This window comes from Biomphalaria glabrata, chromosome 9 (assembly GCF_947242115.1).
Source record: "Biomphalaria glabrata chromosome 9, xgBioGlab47.1, whole genome shotgun sequence".
NCBI lineage: Eukaryota > Metazoa > Mollusca > Gastropoda > Planorbidae > Biomphalaria > Biomphalaria glabrata.
This window is the reverse complement of record NC_074719.1, coordinates 31,198,973-31,217,313: the sequence shown is the minus strand read 5'-3', so window position 1 is coordinate 31,217,313 and position 18,341 is coordinate 31,198,973. Positions and strand designations below refer to the sequence as shown.

The following is an 18,341-nucleotide window of genomic DNA, read 5'->3' as shown; positions in this document are numbered from 1 at the left end:
TTTTTTTCCTAAATACTCAATTTTTCTTGTTTTAAAATTTCTCACATGAAAAAAAAAGATATTTCAATAATTCGAAATAATGGAAACAACCTCATTTCAAAATATATGACGTAATTGCTTGACTCTATTAAACTATGGTCTGCACTATGGTGTATAGTAAATATTGCTACACATTAAATTTGTTAACTTTTGTTTTTTCTAAAGAATTGGAAAGAGATGAACTATAAATGCTTGGATCCAAACGAGATGCAAGATAATGTTTGTTTTGGGATTGGTCGTATTTTGTTAAGTGCGCCAGTAAGACTAGCCATTATTCTTCTCTTGGGTAGGTAGCATTTTATATATTTGTATTCATGTATGCATTTTTTATATACATATATATGTATCAAATCTTTTTTCTTTCATATTCCATCTTAGTTTTCATTTCAAGTCTTTAAAAAATTTTTTTTTTTTTTCAAAAACATTTTTCAGTTGTTCCTGACTTATCTGTTGCTATTTATCGACGTGTTACTGAACCTGCAGCAAATAAAATTGGTGTTACTGCACATTTAGGCGGCTTCCTTGCTGGTTAGTAAATGTAATCTTAAACTTAGATACTACAAAATGTAGTCTAGTTAAAAAGTACAGCAGGGCATTGGCGCTTAAGTCATCATTATCCTTATGACTGCTTGAAAAGGTTTTATTCAACGGGTTGGCTTGGACTGGGAGCTCTTTTCCTCAAGTCCTGTCTGAAGGTTCCACAATGGTAGTGACCATTAATAGGTCATACCATATACATATCACTGTGCTCTGGTATGGGTCCCTTTCACTATATGTGACTAAAATGCAGCACTAACTACAAGGAACTTCTTCATATTCCTATTCTGTAACCGCCACAATAACATTGTAAGGGCTACCACTCCTATTGCTCTCTTTTGACAGCTCCCTTGTGGAACAGCATAGCAGGCTTGGACTGAGTTGCCAGATCTCTGTTATTGACCTATCTAGTTCCACTACTAGAGGTTTCCACAGAGGTGTCACATTGAGGCTTTGAGAGCTGGAATCCTTGGACTGCAGACTGTAAGATAGTTTGCCTGAGGGGCAGGTATTTTAGAGGCTTACTTTACTTATTCCTGTTTAACCCCCAGAGGAGCATAGGGCTGCCCTTTCCTATGAACTCGGGTCTGAGCATTATTCTTTACTTAATGTTGTGAGCAAAATCCAGGTCTTCCAGATGTTATGTTAGGTTCCATTGTATATCATTTTTGTTGCCAGAGATTGTCTCATGACCTAATCAATCACCTACAAAAATATCAAGAACAAAAGCATACATCCTTTTATTACTCCTATTCTAACTAGAAAGGATTAGTAAGCTTATTATTGTTTATTACTTGACATGATAATAATTGTTATTATCCATGGGGAAATTTGTTTTACAATTGTGCATTACAAATAACTACATTATTAGTGCAAAAAATTTATACGATAGTACACAAAATAAACATTTATACCCCAGTTGTTGTTTTTTTAGTTACATGTGAAATTTGCATCAGAAAGTTAAATTTTGTTCAACTGTTTAATGATGGTATTGAACTTATGTGGAACTCCATAATGATTTATCAGCCAACTTCACCTATCCCTTAGTCCGTTGAACTGTTGGGGAACCACACAAGATGTCAACCAGCTTTATTCATTCCTATCTGTACTTGGCTTGGGATAGCATTTCATTCAATGACAAGCCTGTCCATTTTTTGATGTTGTCTTTCTCTGTCTTCCTTTTCTTCTTCTTTTTCCTGGTACTGTTCCATAAAGGAAGGTCTTTGTGAGCCCTAAGGACCTTGTGATGTGGCCAAAGAGTTTGAGTTTATGTTTTTTGACAGTGGTTAGCAGGTCATCATGGGGTCCAATGGCTGTATAAATCCTGTTTCTAATCTCTTCATTCATGAAGGGGTCTTTGTTACACTTCGGATCTTTCTGTAGCATCTTAGCTCCATTGCTAGGTCCAAGATTCACATATATATAAGAATGTGGCCATTATTAGTGTCAAGGGTAATGCCTTTGTCTGTCCAGATTGTTTTGAGATTTGCAAGTACTGCTGTAAACTGACCAGTAGTTCAGGTTTGGTTCCTTCATCTGAGACAATAGCACCAAAGTATTAAAAACTACTGACTCTTTCAGCTTTTTGCTAACTTTTGCGCGTTAGTAAATTTTCTTCTTCCAATGCATACAGAACCTACGTATCTCTCATGAGCATCTTCCATTCTCCTTTCATGGAAGATATTGTTGTTGGTACACTAGTGGCCTGTTTATAGAGGTTTTGGATAACTTTGTTTTGATTTCATTATATTTTTCCATTGTCACCTCAAATTAGTCCTATTAGTTGTGTTTCATGTGATAATAAAACAAAAATTGCATTAATAAAGCTTCATTACCAGTCAAGGTTTATTCCACCAGCTATATAGAGAAATATGTTGTTAGAAAATAATTACATTAGAGCTTTCAACGTCTTATTTCACCAATACACCTTTGAACTATATTGTTGCTTACAGGAATTTTTTTTATGATAAAAGTTATGTTTTTAAAACTTCTAAACCAGTGGGGCGTTTTCATGAAATTGGGGTGCGATGGTCACAATAGGGGATGGTAAGGGGGCGCTGGGCATAAAGGGGGAAAGAAGTACTAAAGATGCACTGAAACAAAACAAATAAAAAATTTCCTCAAACTAAAAAAATTTTTCCGTAGATTAAAGCTGAGTGCAGTGTTTCACATAACTACGCAAACCCAGTTGCGACCTGCATATTTTCCCGAATTTTGTGCCGACTGTTGTCTGCTGACGGCCTATTTAAGTTTTCTTTCCATTTTTTGTCCCTGTCTTCAATAATGGCTTTTCTTTGAGCCTCAAATGTTTGTCCCGCAGCTTTTGTGAGAGCTCTCGAACTGTTTCTCTCAGAGGCCATCTGCTGCCAGGTACTTTCCTCTATGCCAGTGAGGGCGAAATGGCAACTTAGTGGATCTTTTATAGCACTTACAGGGGGGCACCTCTGTAACTCTGTCCTACTCTAGGCTCATAAAAGATGATCGCCTTTGGCATGCAGGATAAGTGTTATTAACAGCATAAAAATTAATAATAAATGACATTTTGTTTAAATTTGCCTTCTCATGCTTCTTTATAAGCGTTTTTCTTAGAGGGGGCGCTGGCGGATTTTTTAAAAGAAAAAATATGAAAAGGGGGGGGCAGGTTAATAAAGGTTGAAGACCACTGTTCTAAACTAATGGATGGCTAAATACATTTTTTGCATATAGCGTGTGGTTTTCCTAATTTTGCTATTAAGTAAAGATATTCTAAGACGCAAACAATTATCATTTTGTCCACTCTTGGTCTATTGCTATAGGTTTCATTGTGTCATTACTTAAAACTTGCTGCATAAAAGACACATAGACCTTTTTTTTTTGTTCAACAAGGAAGGAATGAAGCCAAATTTCATATAATCAATGATGTACTGTCTACATTTCTTTTTTAGATTTGGCCATGTTTAACATGCAAATGCAACCTAACACAATTACACCATTAAACATTCAACAAACATTCTTAGCAAGAAAAAGACATTAACCAATCAGTTGATGACCTCTGGAATTTCATTAAAAGCCATCTTAAAAACATTATAGAAAATCATATACCAACTAACCCGGGTACGCTGTTCTGCCTCAACGGGACACTCGGGTGGAAACGGTTACTTGAGGGGGTAACTAGGTTAAATGAATAGCAAAACAAAACTCCCGTTGGGGTGTCCACAGGTAGGCGAGAGTTTACCCATTGCACGGAGCGGAGCTGAAAGAGAGCTCTCACAGCCCTGTCAATAATCCATGTGCTGTTCCTCAAGGGACCGTTAACACTAATGGCAAGTCCTCCACGGTTAGCTTGGTACAACATAGGAAAATGGCGGAGGTCCTCGGTGCACTCGGCCTTCGGCTATGTCTAGCCCATGCGCTCAGGGCCAGATGCATCGGAAATAACAATGCTTTATTTAGGCATTGATTTGAGTCTCTTCCAGACAGAACTGTGGTTCACACAGGTTTGTTTGTTTTTTACTGTTTGACGCTCAGACAGGTTTCTTTTCAAACTTAGAGCTCGAAGAGCCTTCGGCTCAGCTCTTAGACAATCTAACGGATACCAACTAAATTTAAACACCTAACCCAAAAAGTAAGCAGACAGGGGCAGAGTGAATACATAAACATTGTAATATTTAATGATAACAGTAAAAATCTATGGTCGTACATTAAGTCTAAGAAAATGGAAACAACAGGAGTAGCACCATTAAACGGAGAAGATAACTTAACACATATTGATAATGAAACTAAAGTTAAAATCCTAAATAAATACTTTGTGTCAGAATTCTCAGCCCCAGGAGAATTTGAACCTAGTTGACAAGAAAAGAGGATTCAGAAACTATTAGTGAACATAAAACCCAATTAAAGCATCTGGACCTGTTGGTATGCTCGCTAGATTACTCAAAGAATTAAGCAATGAGCTATCACTAGTGTTTTAAATACTTTTAAGGCATCTCTTAATCAGGGTAGAGTACCAAGAGACTGGAAAGAAGTGTACATCACTGCCCTATTTAAAAAAGAAAAATCTGACCCAGGAAACTACTGACCAATATTACTAACCAGCATCACATGTAAAATCCTAGAACACATAATATGTTACTATAGTGTAGCAACATCATAAACCATTTAGAAAAACATAATTTTCTTACTCCCTACCAACATGGTTTTAGGAAATATAGATCATGTGACCATGACTTTGATTAAATTTGACCTGGATAAGCTGAAAGATCCTCAAGTAGCTGCCATATTTGAGGCACAAGTAGGAGGATGCTTTGCAGCCCTCAATATCTTGGACTCCAACGACCAGGATATCGACACACAAGTCAATATGCTAAACACAGCAGTCACAGACACAGCCCTGGAAATACTAGGGAAGCTCTGCCTATCCAAAAACCCTGGGTAACAGAGGATATACTCCAACTCTGTGACAAGCGACAGGAGCTTAAAGGGAAAAAGTTGTCTGACCCAAAATATGTCCACAAGGTTACTGCAGCGATCAGACCCCATGATGACCTGCTAACTATAGTAAAAAAATGCAAGCTTAAAATCTATGGCCATATTACAAGATCTTCAGAGCTCGCAAAGACCTTCCTTCAGGGAATAGTACCAGGAAAAAGAAGAAGAGGCAGACAGAGGACAACACAAAAGAATGAGCCATTGAAAGAGGTTCTAAACAAGGCAAAAGACATGGAGGAATAGAGAAAGATGGTCGACAAGTCTTGCTTGGTGCCCCAACGGTCCAACAGACTAAGGGATAGGTTAAAAGGTAAAGGTAAACATCATGTGAAAGACAACTAATAGGTCTAATGGATGATTTTTCAAAAGGCTTATATAAGAATGAGCAAATATATGCTATCTCATTAGATTTTTTAAAGACAAACTGTAATAATAAATGACTCTAAATCAACACCAATAATAGTAAACTCAGGTGTACCTCAAGAAACAGTCTTAGGTCCACTACTTTTTCTAATTTACAAAAATGATTTACCAAATTGCATTAGTTCAGGAACAAAAGTCAGATTACTTGCAGACTATTGCATAATGTATAGAACAATAAAAACAGCTCAAGATACAGAAATTTTAGATAGAGAATTAGATGAATTTCTGAAATGGGAATCAAATTGAAGCATGTCTTTTCACCCAGAAAATTGTCAAAGAGTAACACAAAAAGAAAACTAAAACAAATAAATACCATTTATCTTATTCATGGTAATCAGTTACAGTCTAAAAACTCAAAATAGCTAGGTGTTAAAATAAATAAAAAATTATATTGAAATTACTAAAAGAAATTTCTACAAATCAAATAAGAACCTTAAACTAAAATGTTATTTACGGTACTGTTGGTTAGGTCAATAATAGAATATGCATACTCTGTTTGGGACCCCTCAACTCAAGAAAATATTATGAAAGTAAAACAGACACAAAATAATAAAATACTCAGAAAGACACATGCTGGGTGTCAGGTTTAGGAGTTATTTGTGTTGTTAACTTGCTGTACACAATTAAGGACCCAGTGTTCAACCTGACAAGAACATCATTCATACACAGTCATACATAGAGTAACCAACTATGTGGATAGTTTAAATAACAAAAAAAAATGAATTTAATTGTATGATACTGATATATGTATATATACACTGAGAATGATAAAAATGGATAATAGATATATATATAAAATATATATAGATAGATATTAATCAATAATTCACATAAGCACCTTGCTACTGCTACCAACTGACGTCATAATACTGCCAACATCGGCAATAATAAAGTTAAACCTCAGCTGATCCAAACTGATAACAATGATGCATAACGGCCTGACACTCAATGCTTGATGATCGCCAATCTGACAATAACACTCAAGACTGTAGTATATATATATTTCTAAGATGACAAGCAAAGCCCACACTGGCATAGGATCAAGCTCAGTACCTACAACTCCAACACTGGCACCCTATAAATGAAATAAACACAAAACTCAACTTCTACTCTAAAACTAGAAATAGTGACAACCTCATACAATGTACAATAAGAGATATCACACAAAGTAACTCACCCAAAACAGGGGTCCAAAAATTCTACTGAATAATAAGTCCAAGGAACTAGTACAGACTAATAATCTTTTACAGTTACGGACCAACACACCGTCCATTTCAACCAAATTCAGAGAGTGAACTGCCTCCTGACAAAGAATGACCAATATATGTCACAGGACTTTGTGATGGAGCAAAAACAGTTTAAAACAAAAATGCAAGGCACTCTCGCCCCGTACAAGTATTACGACTAGAGGAAAAAAACCTAAATAGAGTTAGGAGAAAGCAAAAGACACTTGTCCGAACTACGTGACACTAGGACAAATTTGTACAAATATTCCTTCTTCCCTAATGCTATTAGAGCTTGGAATGGGTTGCCTTAGTCAGCCATGAAAACCAGTGACTTGACAGAGTTTAAGTCATTGATTAACATGCATGACTAGATCTGTAATGAGGATATTTCTACACTGTCCTGGTTCCATAGACTTCACGCAATTTTGGTAGGATAATTGCCTAGATAGAACCCTAGTTTAATTCATCTATTTCAGACATTTCTAGATGTTTCACTGGCCTTAGGGATTTGCAAGGTAATTTCATTATCAATATTTAATGTAGATTTTTTTTCCTGAGGCTAACAGGTATAGGAGTTTCTTAAGGGCCTCTAAAAGGAGAAAATTACTATTATTTTGTATGAAATTATGAAAAATCAAATTTTATGAAATTTTTCAGCTTGCAATTTTCTGGTGCAAGGGTTACTTTTATCTTCTAAAAGTTTTGTACAATTTTGTTTTTAAAGTTGAATATGTAAACCATTTTTTTTTATAAGAAATGTTTCATTTTGTTAACAAAAAATAAAAATGAATATTGTATGCATAGTAGCTTTACACATTTCTTTATTTGTGGTACATTGCACTGACTGCCTTTGTATTAATATAGTCATGTCAAAAGCCCTTTGATTTGACCAAGGTATGGATTTTTCAAGAGGTCAGAAGCCCCCGCCCCATCAACTATATGATCATTTAATCATGTTTATTTTTTTGGGTTCTGAGCCATCGCCCAGCTTCCCATGCTAAGGGGAGGCATTGTACAATGCAGCTCATTTAGAGTACCATGGCATGGTGGAAGGAACTAGCAATAGTGAATCCTTCATTCTTCTATACCACTTACATTGCACATGGTACCTCAGCAAACTGGAGGTTATGGTTCCGTTTGTATATCTATTTCTTCATATAAACTATTCCATGTGGGTGCCACAATGAGAGGGAGAAACCCGCACCAGGTGTTGCTATTAATTTAACATGAAAGAAGATGTAATTGGCAGTGGTTAATGTGAATTAAACATAGTACACACTCACCAGGACTCCAATGCTGACTTAAATATCTCATCTGTATAAAATCATGCAATGTTCATGCTGGCCATATTCAGACAGTCGACAAGCAGGACTTTTGCATTGGATATGAGTGATTGTAGGCATTCATTCTTTCAAAATATTTTGTATGAAGGATGTAGGATTATGGTTTTTGGTAGCTTTTAGTTCCTAGTTTCTCTTATTTATGCTGAAAATGTTGAAACCTGTCCACCTGCAATGTTGACCCATGGGTGGCACTTGTTGTCTGATAACACAAACTCTTTTTAGATTCTTTTTGTTTTTACATTAGTATTTATGAATATTAGTATTTTAATGTTTGTATTTATTTTCAAATTTGTTCTATTAATGTATTTATTTTTTGTTTCTTTTATTTTGTGCATAGGTGTGATGCTAGGCATTGTGATTTTGAAAAATGTCAACACCCTAACATGGGAGAAAGCTCTAGGCTGGGTAACTCTAGCTATTTATTTGGCCTTTGTAGCTTTTTGTTGTCTGTTTAATGCACTTTATGAAGGATATCCTCCCACTGACTGGACTGCTTTAGCATAACTAATTTGTTACATTTCTTAGAAATTTTTTACTTTACAAATTTATCATTTCATAAGCTATATATTCTATACTCAATTTCAATATTTTAAATTTTGCAAGCATATAGCCTTTAACATTTGTTTTTGTTTTTAATATATATAACCTTCATCTGTAATATTTGAAACGTTTCTTTTTGTACTTCAACATCATGACATATATTTATAAACAAAATTTAATTTGTTTCAAATTAAAATACAGATAGGCTAATTCTAAATTTTGACTTTGACATTTTCTTGTTCACTACATATTGATTCTTTAAAAAATTCTTTTATTTTAGGTTCATAATTTTATTTGTCAATTACTATAAATACATATTTTAATCTGTGTTTTTTTTTAATTGTATAATTCTATATATCATTTCAAATCTCATTGATGCAACTTTTGAAAGTACTGCTTTTGTTAGCAGCAATATTTTGAAAATGTATTTTGTACTTTTTACTCAAGACTATTTTTTATAGACCTTTTTAATTTGAAGCAGGTGTGCACTTATTTATTTTTAGCTCATTGCTCTGGTTAAAGAAATGAAGTTTACCTTTGTAAAGTCATCATTTATAAAAAAACAATAATAATAGATAATTTGTACTGGTTTAAAATTTAGAAAATAGAAATAAAAATAGCATTTATACAACCTTTATTAAAAAAATCATGGTTAGTGCAATATCATTATAAAATCATATTAAGTTCATTAGCATACTTTATACATAGTGCTAGACTATATCAGATATATCATGCATAAACTTTACCTGGCTACAAAATAGGAGAAATTTTCAAAATCACACTGTAAGGCTATGAAGGAAATATTTGTATTAGCAGCAGAACACTTGCAAACCTGCTAATTGCATACAACATAGCCTGGTAGGAACAGAATCAGACATCATTTGTGACATTTTAAAAAATGATCAAAAGAAACAACAAATATTAATACCTGGGAAAGGGTTTCTTTGAACTGACTGGACACAAACTAAAAAATTATCTTGACATTTTTTTTATATTTGCCTTTCAGCTTTGCACTCTTATAGAAAAAAAAATCTTAGCCATGAAGATAATGATAATATTAAAAGCTACTATGGGTCAACTACAACAGCAATTCTTGATATCAATATAGATCAAATAAAAACAAAATTATTAACAACAATTTTAAAAAATTCTATTTAAAGACTATATTTCCTCTTCAAGCTTGGACCTTTTTATAATTTTTGCAAGATTTGTATGCAACAAGATTGACTTCAAATGTTCTTTGCAAAAAATATTTCAATACATCCACCAATGTGATTCTACCTGTATTTCTTCCAACAAAACATTTCTACAAAATCATTTTTGGGTGACCAAAAAACAACCCCAATTCAAGATGTCTTGCTTAACAGATAGTTGATCTTAGATGATCTAGCCCATGACATATGTCATAGTGCAATGTGGGTCTCACAGCCCATAACATATGTCATAGTGCAACGTGGGTCTCACAGCCCATGACATGTCATAGTATGTCTCTCATGCTTTTTTTATTAACCTATCTCAACCCGTTTTTACCTGCACTCTTGCAACTATAGTAAAGTCTGTGCTGTAGACACTAGAAAATTGTATTTCTGTGGGTCTGAATGTAGAAAATGCATTGTGCTTAGCATTTCCAAGACTTCAAAGCTGGCTAAAGTGGGCAAAAAAGTTGAGAAAACACTGAACTACAGAAAGTGCATTTTGAATGTATTTGACAGAATTGTACAAATCAATTTATTCTTTCATTACCTTCTGACTACAAATGAACTCAACATGTATGGTTGTGCTTCTCAAAAGCTTTATAAACCTATTATACATAAGAGACTATCTTAAGAAAGTATTTGACAGGAAAGGGATCACCCTCCAGACTGTCTCTCTAAATACATTTAGTGGTGCACTATGTTATTCGGTCTTGCCTTGCCCTGCTTCTTGACCAAACCAGTAGATTGTTGTTGTTTTTTATTTTGTAACTTTAATCCACCCAATTATTTTCATATTTGGAAATTCAATGCCTAGCTAACATCTTTACAAAGCTATGCTGATAAAAATAAAGTGTGCCTTATAAACTTGGGTGCAAATTTGAAACACAATTTTTTTGTTTTTCAATGTATCAGGTAATAAATAAAATAGGCCCAAGATTTCTAAAATACTTGGACTTAGTAGTACTAATATTTTTTATGTGCCTATGGACTAACCTCTACATGTATTAGTAAATTAAATACTTATTTAAATTAAGCATTTTGTTTCCCTTGCTCAATAGCTCATTTATATTATATATACCTCACAATATCAATATAGAATCCATGAAGTTTTTTTTTTTAAAGCTATATTCTGTTTTCTTTTTTTTATGCTGACAATATATGTCTCAGATTTACTTATAATAAATTTTATGAACATTAAAGTTTTGTTTTTCTTGCTTAGTTTTTATATTGTTAGCATTTTTTTTTTGTGTTTCAATTTGATATTCTTGTTTATTATTGGATATTTTATAAGATCTTTGTAAAAGTTATACGCTTAACTAACTTTATTACAATTGTGTTCTTTGTTTATTTTATGACTGGCTTTCTAGTTCTTGGATGTTAACATTGTATGACATTGCCTTTCTTTTATTTTGTAAGGGTAATGTATAAACGTATACTCTTTTTGATAACTATTTTAATTATGTGAGGCTTTTTGTATATTTCATATGGTTTTTAAACTTATTTGTATTTTTTAAAATATATATTTGGTCTTAACATTTTGATTAGCTGAGGTGTGCTCTGATTATACTTGAACAAATTTGTATACCAAATTAGTTATACAAATATTCTCAAACTCAGTTGTTGTTATAACAATTTAATTTATTATAAAGACATAAATAACTTAATATAGTCTACTGATACTAAATGATTTGGTTACAATTAAGTCAATAAAATTAATGGATTATTTGTGACTATACCTTTAAAAAAAAAAAAGCCACATTATTTGTTGAGAATTTAAAAACAAATACATTTTTGAAGTACAGTACACTTGAATATTATAACATGGAAAGTCTTTAAGCTAACATTTATTTGTGTTGACCCATCAGAATGTCTTACCAGCTAAAAACTAAATAGGTTACTTGTTGATAATACTAGGAGAATACACTATTTCATTAGTACTCCATATTTAAAAGGAGAACTTTACTTAACGCCATATTTAAATAAATTTTGTTTTTCAAATGTATGACAAAGTATTGTCTTTGGTTTTTAACTTTATTTTTTTGGGTTGTTTTTGAAATGCACTAAATTGCATTTTTAAAAGCATTATACATAGACAAGGAAACAAATGTCTTGTTGTTTTTTTTTACAAAGCTTGTATTAATTAACTCACTCTGGGTGGAATCTTTTACACATTATTTCTTCCACTTCTCATTCTTGGATCGAGTGAAATTTTGCACAACACACAAATCAATTACTAAATTAACCAATTATTTAATTTAGTCATAATTAATTAGTTCAGTGGCTTAGCTAGGGTATATGATGCCCATTCTGACAGCTCATAATGATTCCCCCTCTCCAAACAAAGAAGAAAATGAAATAAAACAGCAAAAAGACAGTTTTTCCCAAACTAATGTGTATTTAACTAAAGTATTGCTAATTAGAAAAAAAAAAAGATTAATTTAACAAAAAGATAAGGCAAATAAATCTTACTGGCAAAGCTAGAAATAATTTTATTGAAATCTATTTTTTCCTTCAGCCCTTGTTTAATAGATAAAGTTGCCAAATTAGTGAATCAAAAATTTTTCATTGTTGGATCATAATTAATTCTTGGTCAACTTAAGTCTATAAAAACTTCGTTTGCATAGAGCCATGCTTGTCAGAAATATGCGAATCAAGACAATATTCAGGAGTCAATCATCTAGCCAATATTTTTTTTAACTCAAGGCTTCTGAAGAAACTGCAATAAACTGTTTAATCCTCCTTAGTTCCAGATGAAATTTGTGTGTTGTGGATGTTGCTATGAGCATTATCAAGATTTATTTCGATCTGAGAATTCAATAGTTAGGATCGCGACAAACATTTATATTATCTACCATATCATGATATTTTTCATATCGAGTAATTATTTCTTGAACTATCCCCACCAAGGAAGAAATTTCCTCCTTTTTCTTGTCTGTTAATAGTAGTAATACAGAATCTTCATCTTTTTCGCTTGGCCCATACGTCTTAGAAGCTCTGCACTAATTCCCAGATTTGAGCACATGCTTTCAACTTCAGCAATGTTGTCCCCACTACAAGTTAAGATTTTAAAAAATGTTTTCCATTAAATCCTTATTTTTGAAGGTAGACTTGCATGTCATTTTTTTCATGGGAATCATGGACCAAAAGCCAAAATAATAATACTTCATAGCAACTAACAATCCACCTGCAATGCTTCAGATTAAATAGAAGAATTTTCATATGTACTAGTCAAGAGTATTTACAATTTTAAAACATTATCCATATGGTCATATTGGCAGATTCACCTCTGGTGCTCCAGAAGATTTTAACCAAGCCTTTAAGGCTAGCTCTGGTTATTTTGGTGAAGACGTCTCAGCGGTGAGTTGAAGTTGAGAAAAGATGTATAGATGGTCCAGTATATCGAAAAATGTAATTGAATTGACTTCTTTTTTAAACATAGCCTTTTCATAATGAAACTTTCAACCGATTTGACGCCCAGTCCGCCCCTGTACGTGGTACTGGCGGATCCAGGGGGGGCGACCCCCCCCCCCCACTCGGCCAGACGAATTTTGAATTTTAGTAAAGAAATCACACAATTTGTATACGAATTTATCACTTATGTTAATAGTATATACTAATTTCAACCTTATTTTTAGATTATTAACCCCCCCCCCCTTTTTTCTAGTATTTTGGTGGTTGGAAATGGGGCGATAGCAACAATCCCGCCCTTCCCCCCCCCCCCCCCAACCATAAACTTTGAGTCGGGATGGGTCCAATTTATTTGTAGAAATCACAAAGCCTTAATTTAAATCTGTGATTTATCTTTTCAAAGAACAAATCGGTTGTATTTGCAAAGTACTGTTAAAAATTATATTAAACCGGCTAAAACCGATAGCAGATAACATCATATCAGAAGAACAAGCGGTTATTAAACAAGGTCGCAGCACAACAGAACAAATCCTAAACCTCAGAATACTCTATGAAAAATATCTCCAACACCAAGATAATCTTTTCCAAGTCTTTATTGATTTCAAGAAAGCTTCCGATCGAGTATGGCACGGGGCATTCTGGCCGACAATTGAAAAGTACAATATCAATAAAAACATAATCAAAGTTATTCAGAACCTCTACAAGGATGCCACCAGTGCGGTGTACTTCAACAATAATATTGGGGACTGGTTCAAAACCACAATTGGAGTAAGACAAGCCTGCCCACTTTCACCAACATTCTTAAATATCTTCCTTGAAAGGATAATGGAAAATGCTCTCGAGGGCTATGACGGTACTGTTAGCATTGGAGGAAGAAGAATCAATAACTTGCGCTTCGCAGATGACATTGATGGCCTAGCAGGGACAGAAGAAGAACTAGCTGACCTGGTGACGCGCATTGCCGAAAAAAAACACAAATTATGACCAATAGCTAACAGGGATTTAAAAGAGGCATCAGTATTGGAGGTGAAAAGCTGACTAGTGTTAACAGCTTCAAATACCTCGGAGCTATTGTCTCAGATGAGGGAACAAAACCCGAACTACTGGCCCGAATAACACAGTCCACAGCAGCTCTTTCAAAACTGTAAATAATTTGGAAAGACAGTGGCTTGGCCTTCGGCACCAAAATCAGATTAATGCATTCCCTGGTCATGGCCACATTTTTATATGCTTGCGAGTCTTGGACGCTGACTGAAGAGCTAGAGAGGAGGATCCTAGCAATGGAATTGAGATGCCACAGAAGGATCCTAGGCATCACTTTCAAAGACCGCATCACAAACCAAGAGATTAGAGACAGGGTTACTGCAGCGATCGGACCCCATGGTGACCTGCTAACTATTGTAAAGAAACGCAAGCTTAAAATATATGGCCGTATTTCAAAATCCACTGGGCTCGCAAAGACCTTCCTTCAGGAAACAGTACCAGGAAAAAGAAGAAGAGGCGGACAGAGAAAGCGATGGGAGGACAACATAAAAGAATGGACAGGCCTACCATTGATAGAGGTTTTAAACAAGGCAAAAGACAGGGAGGAATGGAGAAAGACGGTCGACAAATCTTGCTTGGTGCCCCAACGGTCCAACAGTGCGCGAGATGAACCATAGTCGTTCTACGACTGAAGGAGGCCAACAAAAAAATATTTATATATTATATACACACTAGCATTACACACCGGCTACGCCCGCTCATTTGTCTAAGCTTTTATAAGCTTTTGTCTAAGCTTTTATAATGTTTATTATGGCCGGAACGTCCCTCCTTTTCTTTTTAGGCTGTTTCTCCTACTCCTAACTCGGATCACCTCAAATTGAATGTCCTTTTTCTCTGTCATCCTACAGACAAATGGCACACAACCCCCCTAGAGTCATAGAGATATATAAATATAGACTGGAAAAAGGGAGTAACTTCATGTAACTTGAAAACATGTATATCTATTGTATTCGGATTTCCGAATTATGAAAAATTGCATGATCTTCTTTCTTAGAGATTAAACAAAACTAGGGGGTTTTGAGCTTAAAATCCCCTTCCAGGGGTTTCAGCAGTTAAATCCCCCTCTTCTATAAAACAAAATCCAAAAAAAAAAAAAATGCAAACGACGATCCCCAAATTCCAAGAGCACAGTTAAGGAAGATTTTGATTATAAAACCCCCTCCAAAATTTACGATAAACCACCTCTTCAATATAAAAAACGCAAATTACACACTCAATATTTTGAAGGGGTTTTGAGTCCCCCCCCCCCTCTTCAGTAGTGTTTGAAGCTAAAAAATACCTCTTCAATATAAAAAAAAGCTAATTGCGCACTCAAAATGTTATGAGCGTAGCTAAATGAGTTTTGACTAAGTTTTGAGTTTAAACCCCCCTTCAGCGGGGTTTGAAGGTAAAAAAATACCTCTTTAATATCAAAAGAAAGTGAATTATATGCTCAAAATTCTATGAATGTAGTCAAAGGGATTTTGAGTTTAAACTCCCCTCCAGCGGATTTTGAAGCTAAAAAATACCTTTTCAATATAAAAAAAAGCATATTACACACTCTAAAATCTATGAGCGTAGCGGGGTTTGAAGTTAAAAAATACATCTTCAATGTAAAAAAAAAAGCAAATTACATACTAAAATTATTTTAGCGTAGTCAAGCCAATTTGGGTTTTGAGTTTAAACCCTTCTCCAGCTGATGGATTTGAGTTTAAAATCCTCTTACAGGGCGTTTTGAGGTGGACAACCTCTATCTTCAATATTATTCTAAAGCAAATTCGATGACCGTAGCTAAATGGGCCCCCAACAGATGATTTTGACGATAAAACTTCTCTTTTCGATATAACATCTAAAGCAAACTACCGCAGTCACTTCCAAGAGCGTATTCAAGAGAGATTACACATTTCTACCAGTAGCGGGGCTCCATTAATTAAGAGCAGTGAATAGTCATCTGCGAAATTGTAAAAACACTAAATGTGGCTCAACAAAGATGGCTAAGACAGATTTTAGGAGTCAGTTATAGAGATCGGGTCTAAATCAAGGAAATCCTATGCCGAACTGGGAGTCGACCCCTTAGTAAGATTGTGACAGAGCGTCGCATGAGAATTGTGGGACATGTTCTCCAACAAAATGAATTACGCATAATAAGAGTTGCGATGACATCCTATTAAGTACAATCTAGCGCCACACATTCATGGAGGTCCTCAGAGCAGGTGGGAAGAAGCTTCAGACATTACCAGTGACAGATTTGTGTGGAGACAGCTTGACGGCAAATGCGCTGAACGGCGCGGGAGGGTTTAAGTCAGTAAGAATAGCACATTAGGTTTCTGAAATAAAAGTTTTTAATAGCAGGAAAATGCACTGTAGATACCTCAGAATATGCATTTTGTTGGCTTTCAATACCAGAAATAGTGCTTGGCGGCGGGGCTCCGGCCGCGCAGCTCCCCCAGACCCCCTTGCTGACATTGTCGGGGAGTCTACAATTTTTCCACAAACTCCAGGAAGAACCTATTGTAGGGCACAATAAACGTCTTCCAAAAGAATGAAGGGTGAGAATGTAATAAAGATTATGTACACACACACACATACATACATATTTTTAAAAATTCGCGGAGGGGGGGGGGGGGAGAAAAAATTCCCCCAAATCCTGGCTACGCCCATAATATATATAGGATATATACACAGGATTAGGGTTTACTGGGTTAGGGTTTGAAAAAAAAATTGCCACCCCCCCCCCCTTCTAAAGCTCTTCATCCGCTAGTGGTACGTGGTGATTTAGTTGTCTACCAGCAGTTTGGGGCTACAAGTCAAGAAGCAGTTCTTTTCAAAATGACCAGTAAAGTGAGTTGCTTTGAAAGATTCAAAAAATTCCATTAAAATTTTTTTTTTTAAATCTAGTAAATTTGATTCAAGCTGGTCAACAGCTTATAGTTATTTAAAGAAAGACCATAGCAAATTAAAAGTAGCACAAAAATAAATGTTAAGTTTACATATCAAATACAATAGTTTGTGTTTGTTCATGTAAGTACAACGTTTTCTCTTTACTAAGAAAGTTTGCCCCTCACCACATGATACCCCGTGCGTCCCGCACCACCCGCACATTGCTAGCTACGCCTCATAATGAATCTAGATTCTTGAGTACTATCTCTTTCTTTTTTTTAAACTTCTGAGATGGAGAGTTCCGATAAATATTTTTATAAACAATATGGCGTCAAATCCATTATAAAAGATCATTGAACTGAATAAAATTTGGTATTAATGTAACTAGATAGTTTGGCTCTAATTCTTCAGTAGGATCACAGCAAGAACCGGATCGCGAAAGTCACCTAGATCTACTCACTGTCAATAGCCTATAAACTAATAAAGTATAACTTATAATTAGATTATGTCTTATAAGACTATATTAGACTAAATTATTAGTATATTACTAAAATACTATATCAGAATCAGATATATCATGATGAATGATGATGATAATCTACTAGTTACTACAGTAACTTACGTTTATCGAACAAGTTAAGCTCATTCGCCGACATTTTTTATGTTTGAATTTGTGTATCTCCGTAAAAATTAGACCTAGAAAAAAACTGATTGTATCTGTGAACTCCTCATCCATTTTTCTTAAAAAGTAGACATGTTTTATTCTATTACTACTCATAGTTAAACTTATATTTGATGTTAAAATGGGTCAGGTTGATGATTTCAAAAGCTTAAATTATCGAACACTTTTTTAGCTTTATCTTATCTTATCGAACATATTAAGAACTTATCGAACACACGAGAAGTATGGTGTTTTAAAAGTGTTATAATCTTAAAATTTTGTGAAAAGTATGGTGTTTCAAAAGTGTTATAATCTATATTTTTTTTTATTTATATCATTTTCTTTTTACGCCATGTCAAGAAAGACAGATTTTTAGTCATTTTCAAATGGTCCACATCGAAGGAATCTTAATCACTGATCAGCTCTGCTTAGAAACTGACGGTGCTAAGCCCAGTAACGCATTACCGTAGTACTTATTTAGGTCTAAGCTATTTTGAGACATAAGGCCATTAATAAATTAAATCCAGATATTATTTATTTGAGGGAGAGCCTAATAAGCTTTAAATTTGGTAGCCAATAGATAATCGCGCCCTCCCCA

General features: G+C 34.5%; 2 protein-coding genes across 8 annotated transcripts in view; both read left to right on the top strand.

Moving 5' to 3' along the window:
* The window catches only part of LOC106078445 (rhomboid-related protein 2-like), a 34,665-nt gene extending 23,969 nt beyond the window's left edge, over window positions 1-10,696 (top strand). For all 4 annotated transcript variants that reach the window (XM_056042569.1, XM_056042570.1, XM_056042571.1 and 1 more), the window contains exons 9-11: window positions 205-325; window positions 472-567; window positions 8,373-10,696. In XM_056042569.1, coding sequence (XP_055898544.1) covers window positions 205-325; window positions 472-567; window positions 8,373-8,539 — 384 coding nt within the window. In that variant the 3' untranslated portion in view covers window positions 8,540-10,696. The remainder of the gene's footprint in view (window positions 1-204; window positions 326-471; window positions 568-8,372) is intronic.
* A 6,657-nt stretch (window positions 10,697-17,353) lies between these two features.
* The window catches only part of LOC106056766 (ribonuclease 3-like), a 42,834-nt gene continuing 41,846 nt past the window's right edge, over window positions 17,354-18,341 (top strand). Inside the window, exon 1 of one of the 4 annotated variants that reach the window (XM_056042564.1) lies at window positions 17,354-17,454. The gene's annotated coding sequence lies outside the window, so the exon portion shown is untranslated. Of the gene's footprint in view, window positions 17,568-18,341 lie in introns of all 4 variants that reach the window. The other 3 variants (XM_013213613.2, XM_056042567.1, XM_056042568.1) reach the window with 3 other exon arrangements.